The sequence below is a fragment of the Nilaparvata lugens genome, chromosome 4, assembly GCF_014356525.2.
Source record: "Nilaparvata lugens isolate BPH chromosome 4, ASM1435652v1, whole genome shotgun sequence".
NCBI classification, from domain to species: domain Eukaryota; kingdom Metazoa; phylum Arthropoda; class Insecta; order Hemiptera; family Delphacidae; genus Nilaparvata; species Nilaparvata lugens.
Genome location: NC_052507.1, coordinates 29,759,469 through 29,779,089, shown reverse-complemented (window position 1 = coordinate 29,779,089; position 19,621 = coordinate 29,759,469). Strand labels below are relative to the sequence as shown.

Genomic DNA, 19,621 nt, shown 5'->3' with positions numbered 1-19,621 from the left:
GAGTCATTGAGTCCATGAAATCCCGCGATGTCCCGAAGTCCTCGAGGTGAAGTCCTCATACTCCCGCAAAGTCCGAAGTCGAGAAGATGTAATATGAGAACTACTACTTATAGGAATATGAATGAGTATAAGAATTTCAAATCTAATTCAAGGAAAATTTTTAGGAAAGGATAACCCTTTACAATTATAATAAATTCTACTGTATAAAAAAACAACTTTCAAAATCAAACTACTAAACTTTCCATTATGCAATCATAAAACTCTACAGCTAACTTTAAACAAAATCAATAAAATAACTTCAAAGGTGAAAAATCAAATTCAATTTAAATAAAAATGTGAAAAAAATACAACCACAGTATCTATCATTAAACAAAAAAATCAATAAAAAATTATGAGAAATAAGTATTTCAGCTCAAAAATGATAAAATAAGCCAAATAACGACCATAATATTTAACAAATTTCGAATTCGATAAAATGACTTGAAAAAAATCAATAAAGATCAAGTTCAATAATACATGAATTAAGTAGAAAACTATTTGACAAGTTTCTGTACATACTATAAAATTCGACCATTATTAACATTAACAATATATTCAAAACAATAATTGAATAAAAAGGTAATTAATTTCTGATTGAAATCATAACAAAATAAATAATTGATTGACTGGACGTGATTAGTTTCATGTTATTTACTTTGAATAAAAGAAACCTATAATAAAAGACCACATTAATTAATAAACAAAATTCATAAACTCTGGAGTCATGTCTGAAATCAAAACAAAACGTTAGTTAACAAGTCAAATTACAGTAGTAAACGTGACAAATAATCTAATTGCTGACATTGACCTCAACTCGCAATAATTCAACACGCCTGACCTTCAATAGGAACATGTATGATGTTAAAAAAAACTTTCAACTATTATATCAAAACTGGTTAACAAACTCTTAGGCTTCAAAATGCAATAATAAAATATCCTAGAACTAAGCGTGGTAAAAATATAAAGATTTATATCATTAATTTTCCATCTCCAAAACCTAATTGCAGCTTTTTCAACCATAATATATTAATAACATTACTAATAGGAAAAATGTTGGAAAAGTAATCAATAAAACTCGTACCCCAAATCTCAAGTATGTACACTTAATAATTATTTATAGTAAAATTAAACTCAATAACGAAATATAATGTATCATATCTAAAAATCCTATATCAAAACTCAAATCCTAAATCCCAAAATTGAAAAGTTCATTATTAGTAAAAATATCAAAATTATCCATTGCTCAAACGCAATCCCATATTAAAATGAATCAAGAACTAATATATGAAAATATTATCACTAGGACTATTACTAACAAATACCAAGAAAAGCCAAAATTTTCTTCCATTATTACATATCGAATATTACACTGATCAGTGTTGAGAATTGAATGACAATTATAAATTATCTAAATGCCTCATTCTACGAACAATACTGTCTCATGCAATAAATTCGCTGAGTCTGCACTGATGTTCGGTTTTCAACCTTCAACGGAATTGTTTTAATGAATATCTCATCGCTATTAACGCTTAACTGGGACACGCTTTCCAAACTATTCAAAATTATGTCATCATATTTCTCTGCCAAACTCCCATTAACAATTCCATCAGAAATAATTCTATTATTCTTCATATCTTTTAGAAAATTACAATAATTCAAATCTGACTCTGTATTTTCACCTTCACTGTTTACACAAATTGCTGATTCACATTTTTTCTGTAATCGGTTCAATATACTATTTCCATGGCCTGGTTCTTGTTTATCAATAATTGATTCATTCATCTTGTTAACAAAACTTTTATTATCTACATCACTTTTCAACTCTGAACATGAGTCCGAAATTTTTCGTTTAACACCATTATTTGCTGATCCACATTTCTGGCTATAATTAACTTTAATATCTCCAAGGTCAATTTCGTGTTTATGGAAGATTGAATATTTCTTATCATCCGTATTAGAATATTTTCTTCTAACATATATTCCATTGTGCCTAACACCTTCAAAAGTAGAACCTGATTCAGTGACTATACAACCTCCTAATTCATTCCTTGAAATATCAATATTTGATGGACCGCCGTCTAAACCATTTTCATCAATATGCCTGGAACTAAATTCCTGTGTCCTATCAGTAAAATATGCTTTCTTACGTCTAGAATTTTCCGAAAACTTTCTGCCATCAAAAGAACACACTCTAATATCATAGCCTTCTTTTTCACAAATTCTATGCATCCTTTTATAAACCCGATAAGCATAATTAACGTTGTAAAAACAATTCCGCGTAAATTGATTATGTTTACCACAAACTTTACATTTCTTACGTCTTCTTTCTCTATTAGTCCTATTATTCACGAGACTAACATTCTGATGCATCTTGACTTCTCTAGATTCACAATCAGTACGCAAACCAGAGTTCACACAATTTTCAATCGGCCTGTTATCAATCGTAAAAGAGAAATCCAAATCACTTTCCGATAAATCTGATAACTCTTCCTTAATCATTTCCATATCTTTATCCTCTTTGTAAATTATATCTTCCTCATTCAAATCACAATCATTACAAATAAGAACTTCATCCAACCCATTTTCAATCTCGAAGTTACTAACATGACAATATACATCCACTTCATTTGAAACATAATAATTACAAGAATCAAAATCATCAGAGATAATAGCATTTTCTAAACAATTCTCATTTTCAAACTCATTTCCGATTTCCAATAGTTCTTCAAATTCGGGTTCCATAATATCATTAATTACTTGCACCTGTCCAAATTTCCACTCATTCAAATACTGACATGATAATTCATATTTCTCAATATTTTTATACAATTCTACAATAGTACTATTTGATAACATTATAATTCTTTCAAATATATTGAAGACAAACCTCTTAAAATTATCCTGATAATCCGTGATTCATGCATATTCGAATCTATTTTCCTACATAGAAATAAGACTCGTGCTACAAAATCTCTGCCATCTTCGTCAAATTCCATTCTACAAGTATCTAATTCCTTTTCTAGTTTCCACAATTTGAGAGGAGATCGATAGAAATTAACCAATTTTTCTTTCACTGGCATATATTCATATTTGTTCTGTTGAGTCAAATCGTTCTCAATAACATCAAAATATTTCTCAGCACTTCCTTTCAAACAAAACCGCAAGTATAATAAATTATCCTTTTCATCCCAGCCGTTGGCCAAGGCAACCTTTTCAAAATAGTTGAAGAAATCATCAATGTCAAATTCTTCATCTTTTCCATCAAAAATTTCGGTAATAGTAACGGTCTAAGTTTTTCCATTGTTAATCTGTTCCAATCCAATTCTATTCAATAATAAATAATAAATTTCCAATTAATCTGGTTCCAATAATCATAAAATCTCAAAATCTCTTCAATAATAATAGTCCAGGCGCTGGTTTACATTGAGCATACATGAGAGAGGCAGAGAATTTGACTTCGGATTATTGTTAGGGGGTCTTTAGTGTATATAAAACTCGATGTCGTCACGTCCCATGGTGGTCGACAGCTTGGTGGGGAGGGGGGTTAGTTGTAAAAAACGCGCGTTTATAAAATCGCCTGTCCTGCAGTTACCATTCATAGTACAGCTTTCAATTTTTTCTCAATATTATGTACACATAACTGCTTTCAATGTGGTCCTATATATTTTTGCGATAAACCACATAGTTTTTCCGTAAAAAAATAAAATATCTCGAAAAATGTATTTTTTTATTATGGACTTTTTGTTATTTCTCGAATATTCAAGTAATTAGCCGACTTAGAGGAAAAGGCTCCCAATAAACGTTGTAGGCCGTTTCTTGCTGAATCCAATGATATGTATAGTTTGGGGGTTACGATCATAGATGCGGCGGTGGGAGGGGGATAAGTAGCACTGTTACGCTGCGGCGCGGTCCTACCCCATGATTAATGCGCGTAATGGCCTGTCTATCGCATCGCTCCTACTAGTCTATGCATTCAAATTATGTATTTCAGGAACGCTATCTTATGTATTTTCGGTCGCTGAACACGATTTTTCAACTCTCAAGCCCTAATAATTGATAATTCTCATCATAATATACTAATTATGGTCAAAATTACAAACTTCATCTCATTATCATTATTTATGATTACATTGTAATGATAAACCATCCTGTTAGGAATCCTATATGTGTTCCTCAGTCGATAAAAACTGATATTCCATTAAGAGAGAATAATTATTCGATTTAGTTCAATGACCACTTTGGAATTGCGAAAGTCAAGTAATGTAGTAAGTTAAACAAATAATATAGGCTACCCCATATAGAGCACCGTGTAAAAGGAGTAAAATATCTTCTTAATATAAATTTACAGTTGAAGCACAAATAATGCCAATTACTCCCATGTGATATGACTAAATATTTGATTACAAAGGAAATACAACTCTAAAGCTGCGTTTACACCAAAGTTATTAAGGAGATGTTAATATAACTTAATCTTTATAGATTCTATTAGATTGAACATAGCTTATCATACATATGATGGACATATGTGTTTGCCAAGTTCCGTTCAATCTAATAGGATCTATAAAGATTAAGTTATTAACATTTTGTTAATAACTTTGGTGTAAACGCAGCTTTATCAACTGATTTCTGTAACTTGTATCTACGAATAGATACTTTTCATCTGGCTGAGTTTGACTGATTGTCTTGGGGTAGTACTTGAATGAAAGTGGAATGAGAGATATCTTTGTTGAATTTGAAATATTTGGAGAGAATACTGTTGGAAATCTATTGAGGGGAGATCAGTATAATTAAGGTGTGAGAGCAAGCAATCAATTCAATGAAACAACTACAAGGACTCATGAACGGTTCAAATATGAGAGATTGTCAAAGTATATTTGAAAGAAGTCAGGAGCTATTTGTGGAGTTTTTTTAGAAACAAAATCAATGACTACTTGAAATTTATGACTGATTATTGTAACATAGTTTAAATTATCTTAAATTGTATTCATGTCTATAAGGAAGGACTCTGGTATTGCACATAGAAACTGTACGAGAAAAGATCCCATACTTTTTTCATTCAATCACACAAACTATGTTATAAAGTCTGTGTTATATCTAGAAAATATAAAAAAATACCTATAGAAGTAGAAAATAATTTTCAATAAGGACACATTAACTCTATACAGTCAATACATTGACTCTCTGTCAAATGAAACCTTGAAAATTTAATAAATGTGACAACCGATCATGCTTTGGAGCAAACCCTCATTCGATCATCCAAAACTGAGTGATTGGAATAGATAGTTCTTCAAAGGCTTTCCTAAAATATCTGCTACTATATAAATAAATCTTCCATCAAAGATATTCTGTTCAAGTATGTTGACATCATTAAGGATATCACTGGAGACTGTGAAGAAAGTCATCTAATGAAGTAAAACAAGAATAATGAGAGATGAGAATGATTTCCAGAAGCATAATCTTCTCAAGAGAACATAACATTTTTCTTCAAGACTCTGATGGACAACAGAATCTGCATAATGTTATCAATGGTCTGGAAGCAAGTGAAGAAGTGTTTGATTCTCTTTTGAACGTATAGAAAGAAATATTTATTCGGTCTCCAACGATTTTTATCTGAACATAGTTGTGGCAAATTGAAAAAGTGTATTCTCACTTATAAAATGAAACAGAGTTCTTTCATTCTCCACGATGCAATCAAACAAAAATCCTAGTCTTAGTTAATTCTAGAACAAAAAGATCTGATCTCTGTATTTTTACTAGGTAGCTGTTTAAAGATAATTCAGCATTGAAGTTTTAGTGCAGCATGCATTTCTACAATAACCGCAATCTCTGTTAACATCTGATGGATATTTGAAAAAAAACTCTTAATCTCACTTGGCCCATGAAATTGTAAGTGAAACTAGTTGTGGATTTGACTAAATCCCTAAATATCGTTGACAAATTCGCATAATGATGACATGGCTCTCCTGAATTCAACTCCTCTACTTCACTTTTCAAAACTTCAATACGCTGCAAGATTATGGAAACTTTGTGATGAGAAGAGTTATGAAAATTCTCAATAAAGATGTAGTTATACAGGTGGACATAGCTTTTCATGTCTATGGTCTAAAATCAAACAAAGGTAGTGATCATATTAGAAGCAGCAGAGTAAAAGAATCACTCCAATAATATGCTCTCCAAACCATCGAGACTTGATTTCTAAATCTGTGGCAGAGATTCATTAATGTGACATGCAAGAATCTATAAAGGAATAATCCATACGTTAGCTACGTGCAGGAATACATACATTCATTCATTCATTTGTGGATAAAATTACAAATCATATAAATATGTTTGGGAAAGAATAACAGGCATGGCCCAAAACTATTCGAATCCCAAATTTTGATACTGAATAACTTATTACCAATTCAAGACAGTCTGAATGGGAATACCATAATGGATGAATCAATCAAAAGTTAGTGAAATATCATTATAATAATACTGTTAGAAATAATATGAATGAATATTTAAATTTTCATTTCATTTTGATTTGACAATCTATGGTCATATCTATTATTATATTGGATATAATTTCTCAAAAGTTCACGACAAACTGGAGATTCACGAAAGATTAACCTTTTCATACTAAAAATAATCATTATGATAATGAATGAATGATGGATTCCATTTCCACCATGAAGAACAAAGAAATTCCACAAATATTTCTTGGAATTAACTGACCACTTTATCAAGTAAGCGTGGCCAGTGTGCAGTTAATAATATAATTTAGCCTGCAGCGCATCACAACAAATTAATTTGAGATAAAAACAATAGAACATAAACATATATAAATATATCTTTATTCTATCCTAATATATTTCTTGAAATCCTTTCCTTGCAGAATGAGATGAAGTTTGTAATTTTGACCATAATTAGTATATTATGATGAGAATTATAAATTATTAAGGCTTGAGAGTTGAAAAATCGTGTTCAGCGACCGAAAATACATAAGATAGCGTTCCTGGAATACATAATTTGAATGCATAGACTAGTAGGAGCGATGCGATAGACAGGCCATTACGCGCATAATTCATGGGGTAGGACCGCGCCGCAGCGTAACAGTGCTACTTATCCCCCTCCCACCGCCGCATCTATGATCGTAACCCCCAAACTATACATATCATTGGATTCAGCAAGAAACGGCCTACAACGTTTATTGGGAGCCTTTTCCTCTAAGTCGACTAATTATTTGAATATTCGAGAAATAACAAAACGTCCATAATAAAAAATACATTTTTCGAGATATTTTATTTTTTTACGGAAAAACTATGTGGTTTATCGCAAAAATGTATGGGACCACATTGAAAGCCAGTTATGTGTACATAATATTGAGAAAAAATTGAAAGCTGTACTATGAATGGTAACTGCAGGACAGGCGATTTTATAAACGCGCGTTTTTTAAAACTTACCCCCCTCCCCCCCAAGCTGTCGACCACCCTGGGACGTGACGACATCGAGTTTCATATACACTAAAGACCCCCTAACAATAATCCGAAGTCAAATTCTCTGTCTCTCTCATGTATGCTCAATGTAAGCCAGCGCCTGGACTATAATAAATTTATCTTATCATATCTTAATAATCATCAATTTCTCATCTCATCATAAGTATCCAATTCTTTCTAATAAGAATTGATAATAAATCTTGCAATCGTACAAAATCTTCAATTGCCATAGCTTTTACAATTTAAAATCTCACAATCAATAATCGCAAATCTTCCAATATCGTGAATCTCAAAATCTGTTCAATTATAATTATCATTCTCCATCCGTTCGTTAAAATCCGTTATTAGTAATCCATTATTGTTTTACAGTATTCCAATTCATTAAATCCTCGAAATTCATCCTACAAACTGTTCTCTACAGCCCCGTAAGGTTTAAACTCAACTATTTCATCCATAATTACACTGAAATAAAACATATATTCAATAATGCAAAATGCAACCACAAAATTGAATCTTCAATGAGGTAACCGGAAAAGTCCAAATTTTAAAAGCTGGATTAAAAACCCTTGAGCCTCCACCAAATATGTAAGCACGATCTGCCTTCACCGAGTATGTAAGGGTGGGAAAATGGAAACAAGAAATGATCGTACAGGTTTTGATAATTAAAACAAAACAATAAATTATTTGTACAAAATTAGAATTATAATTAGAAATAACGAAATAATAATAAACAGATGAATATTTCAAGGGCTACTCGTTTTGCTGCTAGTGAAGATTCATTTGTTGTGGTTATGAAAAATTTAAAACAATGACTCAGTAGTCACCTACCTTTATGGAAATGGCTTCCCAATTTGGCATCCACTGGTTGAAACGCGACGTTAATTACAAAAAGGTTTCAATCTTTCACAAATTATCTTCGCCAAGATCTTATAAACAATGCTCAACAAAGCGATTCCTCGATAATTGGAACAGTCTGTTCTACTTCCTTTTTTTTGTGGACGGGGCATATTATTGCAGTTTGCCATTCTTCAGGCATTACTTCCTCCACCCACACCGGTTTTACAAAGTGAAGTAGCCATTCCATTAGAGCATCGTTCCCTACTTTAATCATCTCGGCTGTTAAAAGATCATCTCCAGGTGCTTTATTATTTTTGAGAGAATGAATAGCCATTTTCAAATCACACATTGTGGGTTCCTCTATCGGTTGATCTGGCCCTATAATGTTGATATTTTCTCCCTCCTCAACATTTTGATTCAACAACTCATAAAAATATTCTTTCCATCGTTCTAAAATCTGTCCTTCTCCTCCTATCAAATTTCCATCCTTATCTTGATAGAATGTTGTTCGAGGCTGGAATCCAGCTTTTCCTTCTCTGATGCGTAGATACATCTTTCTCACTTCTCTTTCTCCAGCGGAGGTCATGATTTCATCTATCCTGCGTTTCTCAAACTCTCTCTTCTTTTTACGACAGATCTTGCTAGCATGTCTCCTTTTTTCATGATAAGCTACAGTTGCGGCCCTAGTTTTCCGACTTATCATTTTCAGTCTTGCTAGATTTCTATCTTCCAAACCCTTCAAACACTCATCATCCATCCAGTTATTTCTCTTTTCTATCTTGTCATATCCGATTGTCTCCTGTGCAGCTTCTGTTACAGCTTTCTTGAAATTCTCCCACTTTTGCTCAACTGTGTCCTCTCTTCCTTGGTTCTCTGCCAATTTCTCCATAAGTTTATGATTGTATCTATCCCTAGCTTCATTTTCTCTTATAAGCCTTTTGCTGTCAAATTTCTTTTGTTTCACTCCTCGGAATTTCTTCATGTTGTTTATTCTCTGTCTGTATTTTATTTTAACCAAATAATGATCTGTATCACAGTCTGCCCCTCGGTAACTTCGCACATCTAATATGTCAGATCCATGCCTCTTGTCAATCAAAACGTGATCAATCTGATTTTGTGTTACTCCATCTGGAGATCTCCAAGTCATCTTATGAATGTCTTTATGTTTGAAGTATGTGCTGCATACTGTCATGTTTTTATCACTGGCGAAATCTATCATTCGAAGTCCATTAGCATTACTTTCCTCATACAGACTGTGCATACCTATCACTGGTCTATAGCAAGACTCTCTACCAGCTTTTGCATTGAAATCACCAAGGATAATTTTAGCATCATGTCTAGGAGCTTCTCTGTATATTTTCTCTAAATTATCATATAAAGTATCTTTTTCAACATCATTTGCTTCATTGGTAGGTGCATGCACACAGATTAAACTTATGCTAAAGAATTTTTCTCTTATTCTTAGTACACAAATTCTTTCATTGATGGCATCAAAACATATTACTCTATCCTTATATTTTTTATGTTCAAGAAAACCAGTTCCAAAAGTATTTTGTGTGTGGCCACTATAAAATAATGTATAATTTTCTATATCCATCATTCCATTTCCTTTCCATCTAATTTCCTGCAAGGCAGCAATCCCTACTCCATACTTTTCCATAACTCTCCTCAGCACAGCTGTGTTCCCTGCCCTGTACAAACTTCTTACATTCCAGGTGGCAAGAAAAAGATCTCTGTCTTTTTTGGGGCTTTTGCATCTTTCCATTATTCTTTTTCGATTGTTGGCTATCCGTGTATTGTTCCTGTAAATCCGGTCCCATTCCGAGGCATCTTGAGGTTGCGTAACAATACTGTTTTCCGGGGCAAGGTGGTTAGCCTTGCGCCCAACCCTCAACCTGGAGGACCAGGGTCCTTTTTTTAGAGTTGCCATCTCCTAGGTACTTGCTTCCACTACAGCTTTCAGAGCGTAACCTACCCTGGATTTAATTTGGGTTAACTCCCTAGGTTCATCCGCCCTCTCTGCCGTTGGGATTTCTCCTCATCCGCCTTCAAGGCCGTTGACCGGCTTGCTAGTTTTGGTCCACCCCGGCTATTTAATTTCACCGGTACCTCCCATATCTGGGAGGCATTCCCCTATCCGCCACCTGGGGAGGCGCCCGATGGAGGACTAGCAACCTCTCACGGGATTATAATATTCTAGAAAAATAAAAATAAAACCCAGGTACTCTATGAAATCGAAACGTTATATTTATAAAATATAAAAAAGGGTACCTGGAATTTTATTTTTGTTTCAGTATATCAGTGGTAGCCCTGTATATCAAATTGAATGTTTGCTTATACAGTGATATTTATGGATTTTTTAATTTTCGTCATTTGAATGTTATGATTCTATTTATCACTGTCTTTTGATTGAACTCATACATAAAAGTTGATGTAGTTTCATATTATGATAAGAATCTCAATTATTCATATCGTCTACTTTTACACTTTCAACCCCAAACAATAATATACTACAGTACTAATAAGCTACACTATAATATATACGCTACTTCCTACTGAAGCACGTAAAAATATTACAGTTGAATAGATTCTTATACACTTTGAAATGGTTTTGTTAGTTGAGAAATCTTGAATGTATATTATTATTTCAATCAACCAAAATATTGCAATTTCTCAAATTTTTCATTCCACACATAAATAAATGAATTCCTAGTGGTTCACTAGGAATTCATAATGATTTTTGAGTTTTCATATTACATATTTATTTGTTCATATTACATATGAATCTAGTCTAGCCTTTAAGTGAACAATACCTGTTATTGTTGACAGTTCTTGGTCTGTGTCTAAAAGAGTTTTGACACAAATTATATTTGGATTTTTATACTTCATTCTCATTATTTTTTTATATTTTCCTTTCCAGAGTGAAATTCCGTGATCCATCATACCCAGACTCATACATCTTCAAAGCGTGTCGCCTAAAAGGAGCAAAGTAAGTGAATCACACTGGTTATTTTATTTTTATGGTTATATTAATCATTTGCAGGAGGAATGAGATTTCATACTAGTAACTAAGTGTAAACACTTTTTTATCCTTCCTTCAATTAGGTGTCGCCGATGTACAAGAAATAAACTCTTTGAAACAAGGATACCAATTCTTTCTGTAAATGTGAGAAGTATTCATTTTGTAAAAATGATAATAGTTTTTTATTAATGAAACACAGATTACCTTTTTTATTATAAACCAATGTTGTTGTGTAAATAAAAAAAGGGTATCAAGTGTTCAATTTTACAAAATACTGTACTATATAGAGTAGTTCTACAATACACCATACTCAATAAATAAGGAACATACAATTGTTGTCCATAAATTGAAATATATTGAACTTAGAATTAGTATTTAACATTTAATTTAAAGTTTGTGAATAATAAATTTATTTATAATCTGAATTATGTTGTGACAGAGAACCACCTCGTGTTCTGAAGCCAGGCGACATGCCAGTGCAAGACCGAAATAGTTGGAAGCCGCAGATCGGCATGGTCCCTTCAAGACAGCAAGCCTCACTTGGAAGAGCTGGCCACAACATGCTATCGTAAGTACTCTTCCCTATTTTACTTATTATGTATTTATTTAATTATTTATTTTTGTGACAGTTGTAGATATTCCTTAGAATAATGGGATTTGATGATTGTGTGATGGGCGTGATAGTGCAATTTTGAACTATCAGATTCATAATTCCTGATATCATATTTGTTTTTCTCTTCGGGTTTTGTGCCTTAAGTGCTAGTTGAATTTAATCCTCTTTAATTCAAGTTATGTGGTATACATTCAATCAGTTTATGAGCTTGTTCACATGACAGCGACTTACGCTCGGTTGTCGCTCGATTGGCAAATCGCTCGATTTGCCAGCCTCGTACACATGACAGCGATTCATGAGCGGTTTGCTCTCGGTTAATACTAGGCAAAGGCTGACATTAAACTTTCTACTGGTGATATTTTTCAAAATTTTTCGATTTGTATATCATCAAGCTATCAAAATGGAAAAGTTTTCTCAGAAAAACTTTCTTCTCCGATCATTACTTTTTGAGATATGAGCGCCTAAAGTTTAAATTTTTGGAACAGAACATTTCAAATACGGTAAGAGATTTGGAAGATAAATTCCAATAAATTGAATAAAACCAAAATTTTCTGAAAATGTCAATTTTTGAGAAAGCTATTCAATTTACTTAAAATGACCAAAAATAGCTCATTATGTACCTAAATAACCTAAAAGATTATGTTCAATTATGTTTTGATGGGGGAGATTGAGTTTATAATTGTTTATACTTTTAAAAAATAGTTTCAACAATAAAAAATCAATTGACAATCAATGGACAATCAATGCAGTTGCCATGAAAGTGTAATCAAATACAATCAATATAAAATTAAAAAATGATGATTTTTTTATTTGTCCAAGTTATAGCTGTTTGAATTTTAGTGTCCCAACGTGGGCTAGTTTATCCTACTATGAAATATGATCCTCTACAAACTAACTTACTAATTGAACTGAACATTTTAATAGAATAAATTTTAATTTAACTGAAATTGTAATAGATGCTCTGCTCGAAACCGCTCGGTTGACTGAAGACATGTGTACGCTCTCATGCCTGCTCTAGTATATCGACCCGCCCGGCAACCGAGCGTAAATCGCTGTCATGTGAACAGGCTCTAAGATTCATTAACAATGTTAATATTTACCACAAGATAAGAAATGAAATCTTTTATTCCTATTATAAAGAAGAATGGACATTCTGAAGAGCACAAAGGTGATCTGAACAGTCATGACACAGTCACGTCACATACTTAGTTATAGTGACTCATATTTATTCACTTATTTATTAGTAAAAAATTACTAATCACTAAAATGATATTGGAAGAGCAAAAACAGGTGAATTATTTAATATTCCTCTCCAAAAGTTACATTTTGAGTTCGAAATAAGGTTAATTCGCTTCTTAATTTCCACTCCACATCACAATTTTCTGTCCAAAAATGGCAGGTATGTCATAGTAATGTACAAGGGACATCCATTAGGAGATTCATTTTTTTTATCCACTTGTCTTTTACGATAGATGATGATGTTGTATATCAATATTTCAATTTAAAATTAATGAGAAGAAAGATTACCACTCCAACAATGCGGCTGTTTTTCAATTATTCATTTTCAATAGTATTTAATGGTTTTTATTGATAAAAAATTATGTTTATAAACAACGTTATTTTATTTTGAAGGTGTAGTATACTACAGATTATATGTGTTTCAAAAATATTCCATCGGCAAAAGGTTTGACTCGCTAGATTTATTCTCAAAGGAAGATATGGAATTAGCTCCAAAAATCAATCAAGGAATTCAATCTGGATATAATGGAATGAATTACCACTTGGACTACAACAATCTGAAGATTGAATTAAGCATAAAACGCGTTCCGTAGATTTATCAATTTTGTGAAGATTACCTTTATTCCCTCATTTGAATGATTCTGTGTGTATCGTATGGTTATGCTAAATTGTGTCTGTTTTGCATTCTGTACAGGCATTACACGCCTAGAAACCAGGGTGGAGGTGGAGGCGGTGGAGGTGGAGGCGGCGGAGGCGGAGGCTACAATTCAGTGCCCGCTCCTTCACATCTCAACCAGAGTTCCAATCGTGGTGGTAAGTTCTCATTATTTTTTTTCACTCATTACACTCTATTCAGGTTTTGTGTCATTGTCCATCCTATGTGAGTTCCATTAGACTACATTTTCAATAAAAATCAATGTATTTGAACAAGCACAAGACATTTTTCTGGGTTTGTGCTCTGTTCGAAGTTTGCACTTAATGCTATCTCAGCTTTCTTCGAACGTGTAATATAATGTATATGTGTAATATTCATAACTGAAAAATACATCGGAAAAATTGATACTAATATTATAGGAAAAATGCATTGTTTGAATAGCTTGTTGATAATACATTAATTGAGATTGAACTGGTCATCTCATTGATTGATTAGATTAATTAAAGTTTGTCAGTTTTTTTAGATTTCTTCACAAGTTATTTGAACGGGTTAGCTTATAAACAATTTCGAGAATTTCCCTAGCTAAGCTCGCTTTGATGATCCAATCAGAACGACTTTGGTTGTTTTTTTAACAATTCTTATTGGTTGTTAGCGTTATCTTTAAAAGCGTGAATAAAAGTTTAGGTTGAAAAGCGTGCTTTGCTTGTACAAATATACAAATAATCCTGAGTTGTTCAGATCATGGGAATAGAAATAGATACTTGTCCTGTGGGATAAAAAGTGGTACTTCGAATTCTGTACCAGAGAGTAAAATAATATAGAGATGATATCATCTTTATATCCATCTTTTATATAATCAAAATTGAAGGAAAAAGGATTTAAGAAACAAAATAATTAGCGATTTCAAAAAATCAGTAGGCCTATATTTTCAATTTCCAACTACAGGTAAGAATTTAAATTAAACCTTAACCATCCTCAGTAAATTAAGAATCTATATGCAACATTTCAAGTTATCAGTGTAGTAGTTCCGACGTGATGATGCGTCATTCGTGAATTTCCTATCCCGTACGTATATAAGCCAATCCTTTCCTTTATTATACTAGAGATAGATTACCGTACTTTTCTAACAAAAGTTGAACTTCCCGTTCTATTATTCTTCTATCAGAATATCTCAATAACCACATCTGTTACTTAGTACTAAAGTTTCATGATTTGGATTCTATCAAGTTATCTAAATGAAAACATTTTCTCAGGAAAATTTTTATCTGATTATTACTTTTTGAGATATGAGCGCCTTAAGTTTGAAATTTTGAAACAGGCTATTTCAAATTCGGTAAGAGATAAATTCATGAAACTCTGAGGATACCTTCTTTATGATGTTGATTGAATGATACTATCTAATAACTAATCACTCATGATAATATCTATATCTTAATATCGAGATAAGTGATTACTGGCTTACTCAAAGTGAAATGTAGCTAAATTTCTATAGAATAGTAAGGATTGTGGAACGTATAATGGCGGTGAAGAATTATAAGAGAACAACGTTGCCGTTTGCTCTGCCTTGCCACTGCCTTTCATAGAGGATAGCTGATACTGGTATTTCCAATGTAATATGAAATTTAAAATACTCGTAATTATATTTAAAATGATCAATTATATTCTATTCGTAAAGAAAATATATTTTTCAATGATTGAATAATACATTTTTATAATTGAGATTGAATATTTTGTTGATTAACTATATTCCTACATTGTTAAAAACGATCTGGCAAGGTTGCGGAGCTAAAAAGTATAGCTAGCTTATTGTTTTCTGTTTTGTTGAATGATACACAAGGATAGCAACACTAATGTTGATCAGATAAGTTAATCAATACCTATTATAACGTGGACCACTCTACCACTCTATAGTCTTACATCTATGAATGGATGATTTATTGATTATTATTCATTCTGATTGTGTGTATAATCATGTGCATTCTATGATCATATCAAAATCGATATTCTAGACGTGTAGCATTGGCAGAAGCTAAACTTACATCACATTAATTGACTGCCAGAATGTATTGACCGGAACAGAGAGTCCCCCTCATAACTCAATAATAGCCGGTTGTTTTAAATCGACTGTTGTCGTTGTGTCGTGCGAAAGATGATGATGATGATGTTTGATCGGAGGCGAGGGAAGCTGTGATGTTGTTAATAGGGGAGGGATGCCGAGCGGCGAGGGAATAATAATAATAATAATATTTAAGGGCAAAGCGCCTAATTCTCTATTAATTCATAACTGCTCCCTGCTGCGTGCGGCTGTTTCTCCCTAACAACCCCCTCCACCACCCCCCCACACACGGCACGCAAAGCTGATTACTACAGATAACGACGGCTTCCTCCTCCTCCTCCTCCTTCGCTTCATTTCTTTTCACCCTTTTGCTTCTTGATCGCTTGCAGATATCAATAGAAAGCAAGCTCTGCCCAAATCCTTTACAAAAAAGCTGGTGCTAATCCAACGTTTGTTGAAGGCTAGCATATGCTTGCCGGCTCACCACTCTCAACAAATGCATTATCTTTGAACGAAGTATGCTCAAGATTCTTTAGCTTTCTTTTTTTACATTCATAGACAATATTTGAAAGCCTATTGCATTGCATTTAACATGTAATGCTGGAATATCACTGTTGACCGGTTAGAGACTTGAATATCAGGAAACTAATACAGTACTCAATTCATAACATAAATTGTATCATTCCCAATATTGAAAATTTATTTCAGAGACCCTTCGAGTTCATATATGGTGCGATTTGACATAGGCCTACATTCTTCTTTCCTTGCTCATATAGTCGAGCATTATTTTCCATAAGTTTGTTTATATATCATGCAAATCTGCACTTACTCCTTCTTTACTCTTCTGACTCTATCTCTTGAAACTTCAAAAGATTGACTAGAGCTGGAATGTTCTTATATATCAATAATTTTTATATTGAAAATATCTCCGTTCTGTATTAAAGCGGATACGGAGATTGATGCAATATATTAAGCAAACAGTATTACACCATTATCAATATTTTGTGGATTTTGTGAGACTAGGGTTGTTTCTTGAATTGGATCGAGTATCCAAAAAATTCTGTCTTCTTCACTGATCAGACTCAGTGACTCTCAGTTTGTGATCTTTACAAGCTGCTATGTTATTATTTGATGTTCAAATTTTCAACTGAAGTCTGCACATTGTTGTTAGGGAGGTGCATTTGGGAGGCGGTGGATGGTTGATTCTGATGCCGGTCCGTACATTTAATTGCTACCGCCTTGGTGTCTCATTAGTTGAACAGACTTGCCTCTCCTCCTCATCGCCATCCTCAGTTGGCTTCCCTTGCTGGGGCTCTCACTGCCAAAACCTCATAGCCGTGAGGTCACGTGCGCTCTCAGTTCCCCTTCTTGTTTGTTTGATTGTTGCTCTACCAGCCATTACGTGCCTCCTCTTCCTCCTCCTCCTTCTCTTCAACCTCCTCCTCGTCTGTACTATTACCCTCACACACACACACACATACACACACACGCACGCATTCGCGCGAACGTTCAAACAATCAGGATGCAATAAATTCAAAATAATAAGCGCCGCCTCTCAAATTATTATCGTCATATTATTGCCCGTTGGGAGCCGATTGACATGATGCGATCATTATTGCTGTTCAAATCTTAAGCCTCCGTTATTAATTCTCAATCCAAGCTTATCCAAATACGGGATTTGGCCTTCTACATCACTACAATATTTTTTATGACTTAAAAACCTGTACGTTGTATAGAAGCACTTGCTTTGCATTTAAAAATATTTTTCTTGGATTTACTGTATTTGATACAATGTATCGAATTTATTCATTAGTTGTTGATTTTTATACGAACGAGATAGCTTTTGTCTTTAGAAACTGTGATATGAAATCTTTTCATTCGACTTTTCAGTTATTCAAACAAGTGTCCTGTATTATTAATGACAACTTCGATTTTAATACTTCGGTACTAGAACTAGATCCTCCCTCTTAATTAATTAATTAAATTTGAAGTCATTTTTCAATTTCCTTTTTCTGATCTATTTCCAATACCAATTCTCCAATCTAGAAAAAACAAAAAAATATTTTTAGTTAAAAACTATTCTGCATTTCAATGTCATGGGTGACACAGTCCGCCTCATTGATAATCACCATACAAACAACAAAACATACATACAATAAAGCACTCATTATAAATACTATTACATCTACATCACAAATACCAACACCTTTCTATCTTACCATCACACCTATCCTATTATAAACACTTTGAAGTTTATTGATTCTGACAAAAACTTTTTCCCTAGCTTATCTGTGAGTGTTGAGTACGAAAAGTATATAATCAATAATCAATAATGAAACTTTCTGTTTCAAGGATCGGGTCACTCACTCACTATCCTTATTTCAATTCCATTATTTATTCCATTAACAATTATTATTCCATTACAATTACATTATTTCGTTACCTTTATTTTAATTCTTTGATTCCACAGAGTTCTCCTGTTAATCAATTTATGACATCAAAACCTCTTATGCACTCGACTCAATAATAACTGGATCCGTTTGAGATATGTCGGACATACTAGAGACTGTTCGTTGGAATAGGATTGAGTATGCTCATCCTAGTTGATAGCATGTTTGAAATGCTTGCTTATTGAATTGAGTGCATTATGAAACCTGCTTTGCCGTTAATTTCTATACCATTGCAAATTTGATCTACTTGGGTGATTAATCTAATTAGTTCTCTGTGCATTGCATTTCATATTAAATCATCTACAACTTGGTTAGTCTACATGCGTGTTCCTCTTCGGACTGTAGTACTGTACTGTACTGTATCCAGCTTATTACAGTGAATTGTTAGACCTGAATATGGAATCAAGTTTTCGGTTCGGAATGCCCTCCATGCTGTTGAAGATTTACGCGCTTGTGGTCACTTACGGCCATTAATGTTTCCATGGTAACAATATCGATGTTCAACTCCCCCCATTTCCTAACATCAAAAGCCTTCCTAGAATACTTGCAAATAATCATATTAGAGTTCAACAGTCTTCTCGTTCTCTGTGAATATTGTGGGTTGCAAATTATCCTACTCTTATATTTTATTATAATAATTATTCATCAACTTCTAGATGTAATCTATTTTTCGTCATATTCAACAATAGCTTATTGATTTTACCAACTTTAATGCAAAAATTATCTTATTATAAAACTAGCCTCATAACCAAAATAGCTACCTTTCTTGTAGGAATATTTGGTAAGTTAACAATACCAAAATGTATATCATAAGCTGTTCAGCCTGAACTTTGAACTTTTACTGAATACTTGCAATGTGTAGTGTATTCCTGCAGCTGTACCAGTTGAATGCGCCGTGTAAATCAGCATTGAACTTGATATGACAATATAGATTTATAATGGCATGAAATTAATTATTTCATCCGGGAATTTTTTCCGGATTCTTGAGAGTTGAGCTATTTAGGACTAAAAGCCATCTATTCATCTTACTTATAATAAATACTTTCGAAACTATTTCATGTTTTCAGAGCACAAATTAAAACTGATAGATTTTTCGATTAATTTTTTCCCATTGACCCTTTCAGAGTTATATCTTGCTTCAAATTGTTGTTTCATTGTAAATCAAGTCCGCTTTATTTTTGTTGGGTTTTTTTTTAATTATTTTTTAGTCAATGCTATTGAAATACTGGAAA

At 33.0% G+C, this 19,621-nt stretch overlaps 1 protein-coding gene across 1 annotated transcript in view; it reads left to right on the top strand.

The window, feature by feature from the left end:
* The window catches only part of LOC111048549 (5'-3' exoribonuclease 2 homolog), a 62,826-nt gene that overhangs the window by 27,697 nt on the left and 15,508 nt on the right, over positions 1-19,621 (top strand). The window contains exons 16-18 of the mRNA XM_022334461.2: positions 11,275-11,343; positions 11,816-11,944; positions 13,923-14,041. Coding sequence (XP_022190153.2) covers positions 11,275-11,343; positions 11,816-11,944; positions 13,923-14,041 — 317 coding nt within the window. The remainder of the gene's footprint in view (positions 1-11,274; positions 11,344-11,815; positions 11,945-13,922; positions 14,042-19,621) is intronic.